The 3,362-nt window shown below is 34.8% G+C and overlaps 1 protein-coding gene across 1 annotated transcript; it reads right to left on the bottom strand.

Annotated features, from left to right (window-relative positions):
* Positions 1-494: 494 nt before the first annotated feature.
* LOC130948019 (uncharacterized) lies at positions 495-3,362 on the bottom strand. Its single transcript, XM_057876732.1, has 5 exons — positions 2,991-3,362; positions 2,449-2,666; positions 2,116-2,244; positions 1,412-1,543; positions 495-793 (listed from the first exon to the last, which is right to left on the bottom strand). The coding sequence occupies exons 1-5, from the start codon at positions 3,313-3,315 to the stop codon at positions 680-682; spliced, it is 918 nt and encodes a 305-aa protein (XP_057732715.1). The 5' UTR covers positions 3,316-3,362; the 3' UTR covers positions 495-679.

Below are 3,362 nucleotides of genomic sequence, written 5' to 3' on the forward strand. Positions count from 1 at the left end.
TGCATGCCCATTATCATCATTATCATTATTATTGCGTTCTTTAAATTTATACAAGATAGTTAAATCATTAATTATTATTATTATTATTTTATATTTTAATATATTGAATACATCCAAAATTTAAAATCTCTTCCTATTGTTATGTTTTTAAAATATATTCTTAAAATGCAAGATAATTAAATTATTATTATTATTATTATTATTATTATTATTATTATTATTATTGCCTGCCTTTCTCTTTAGCATCCACCACATTTCAAAGAATCAAGACCAACTAAACGAACATACTCATATGGCTGCAATCATTGTCTATTTTATATTCTAGATTTTTAGTATTTCAAACTAAACATAAAAATACAAAAAAAAATTGAATAATGACAAAAAAAAAAGAAGGGAAACTTACTTTAGTAATTAATAAACTAATAATACTAATTTCTGTAATCTTCTATTCATGTTAATGAAGTTTATATATCATTGGGTAAAAAGAACAATGATACTGATTTATATGGCTCAATCATTCATTTGATCAACAAGAATTGAACACAGGAATTCAAGCCTTCAAGCTTCTATTTTGTTTAATTTCATTAATAAATAAATAAAGGCCATGCCTAATACAATTACAACATATCAATTCTAATAATACAAGAGCCTAAGCCTATAATATGAATCCAAGCTTCTTTTATACAACTTTTAACTCTTTTAGCCATTGAGTATGCAGAGGGCATGGATCTGGCTTGCTTTGTGCCTTGGCTTTCTCAGAAAGAGAGTAAAACCAACCATTTCTCCATTTGAACTGCAGCCATAGAAAACATTGTTGTGAGTTAGTTAGTAACCTTAGTGTGTAAATAATAGTTAGTGACACTCAAATGTGTTGTAATCATTTGAATAAAGCTTAGTTTTTGCTGAGTTTTTCACTTCATGACTGACTCAAAGGAAGGATAGTTGTGTTGTATATCACACATTCTAGCAAAGTGGTACTAGAGTTCTATATAGGGTGAATTGCAGTTTATCCGCCTAAACTTTACATACTCTGCATTTTAGCTCCTAAAAGTTAAAAATGTGCCTTCACCCAAATTACATGCAAGATAGCCCTTAAACTTAGTATTTGTGGAAATCAATGCCCTAAACTTTTCTAAGTATGCAACTTTGACACATTGAACTTTGTTTACGATGGATGGAGAAATTGTCAACAGGGTAAAGCTGTGCATGAAAAAATTCAAGGGATGATTTACATATTTTTTTAAGTTTTTTTTTTTTGTTTGATAAGTATGTTTTTAAAGTTTATGAGATAAAGGATACATGGCAGAAAGTTTAGGGAGGTGACAAGTGTATTACCCTTACATTATCCAAAAAACAAATGTAATACGCCTTTGGTACGAACTGAATATCAATTCAATTAGTTATATTATACCTCCTTAACTGCCGTGGGAAAGTGGGCAACAGCCCGAGAATATGCACATAAGCGGTCTTCCATGGCTTCTTCAAATGTTAATCCTTTTTCATTTGCTGCAGCTGATGCTAATTCTGCTACAAGGCTAGAAAACTGAAAGTGTAGATATCAAAGTCAGTGCTGATTGTATACTTTTTCAGTTCAATACATCATACATATTAGCTCAAAATATTCACTATTTTTTTTTACTACTCTTGTTTTATTTGTGTGGGAACGTGGCCTGCCTTTTATGCCACAATTTTTAGGTAAATCTAAAAACACAGTTCTTATGCATATTTATTTGTAGCTCTAGAATTTCATATGATGGTGCAAAGTAGCACGCTGTTCGGCATCAGCAAATCCATTATGGACACAAACTCTTAGACTCCACGACAAACCCAAAATCATAAATCTATTTCTCTTTCTTTCCTTTTTTACAAAATTTACACTGATTGCAATCACCAACTAGCTGATTTTGATGAACAACTACATAGTTTTATTCTACATGTGCTAAGACTCTCAAAATTCATAATCAACAGTTTTTAATGATTAAATTAATTAGAAAAAGTTTGAGAAAATATCAATTGCAAAACTTACTTCAGAGCCTAAGATCCTGTGTTCCATTCTCATCCCCTGCCCTTTATTATCTTTGGTTAAAACATATCATAAATAAATAAATAACTTACTTCAGAGCGGAATTCCTTCTCCACGACACCTACAGAAATGCCACCATGACGTGCTCCAACAAGCATGACCGAGCAAATCCATATTAGCTTCTCTAACATCTGTTTCTCAAATGCTTCCTTGCCAAGAACCTGGCTTTTGAGACAAAGATCAGCATCTGATATTTCATCACACTATCAAATGTGCAAATATTTCGTTTTAATTTCAATCTTTAAGAAAACGAACCAACCAACCAAAGTTAGCAGGAGAAAAAAAAGCTTAACCCAACCAAAATTATAATATAATACATGATAATTGAACAAGAGACGCCTCAAACTTAAACTCATGATGAATACCATGCAAGAGAGGCCTCCAGCATGTAACCTTTCAGCTACGGCAGAAGCCCACTTGCCATATGCAGCTGTCAATCCTTCGGGGTTGGTATCGGTCTTGCCATCAATCGGCGTCTCTCCAAGCTTTGAAATAGCAAAATATGCCAACACCTGGTTAGCATCACTCAACCCTTTGCTCTCAAGCCATGGCTCAATCATCCCATTCTGGAAAAACACCAAATCTGCTCCACCATCATCAACCCATCAATCCACATGATGAAAACCATCATCAAAGCACAAGCAAGCAAAAAAAAACCAACATTGCGAAAGAAAATAAAACAGGAAAAGTAACATCCTTAATACATAACAAAAAGTTAGACTTCAAGGGTGCGTTTAGTAGCTGGAACATAATACAAATAGTTGGTGTGCATCTACAAAAACAGGGACACAAAGCTTCTGCATTGCTACAATCATCAAACACTTGGTGTGCATATCAATGTCCAATTTCAATGTAACTCAAATAACCAAATGGTGAAGCGTGAAAGACTGAAAGGATAAAACTTTACCATTCCATCTAGAAGGGGGAGTGGATTGAAGAACAGCTTCAAGGTCATCGTTCCTAGTGCAGACCAAAATGGGTCCTTGGAAGTCGAAAGGAACAGATTCCCCTCTCCGTACGAGGATGTCTTGGCCGGTGCCCATGTCCAGCAAGGCCCTGCCGACCCTTCCTCCGCCCACTATGACGGCGGGAGCCACCTTTGTGATGGTGGTGGTGGCGGGAATCCGAGATGCCATGGTGGCGCAGATTCTGAATCTGAAGGGTGTTGATGGTTTTGAAGTGAAGGAAGAAAGTGGATGGGTGAGAGCGGAGAAAGAGCGTGAAGTGGCCATAGCTAAAAGCTAAAAGCTATTAACTACTTAACTCTGTAGTAAACAAT

Source organism: Arachis stenosperma, chromosome 9, assembly GCF_014773155.1.
Source record: "Arachis stenosperma cultivar V10309 chromosome 9, arast.V10309.gnm1.PFL2, whole genome shotgun sequence".
NCBI classification, from domain to species: Eukaryota; Viridiplantae; Streptophyta; class Magnoliopsida; order Fabales; family Fabaceae; genus Arachis; species Arachis stenosperma.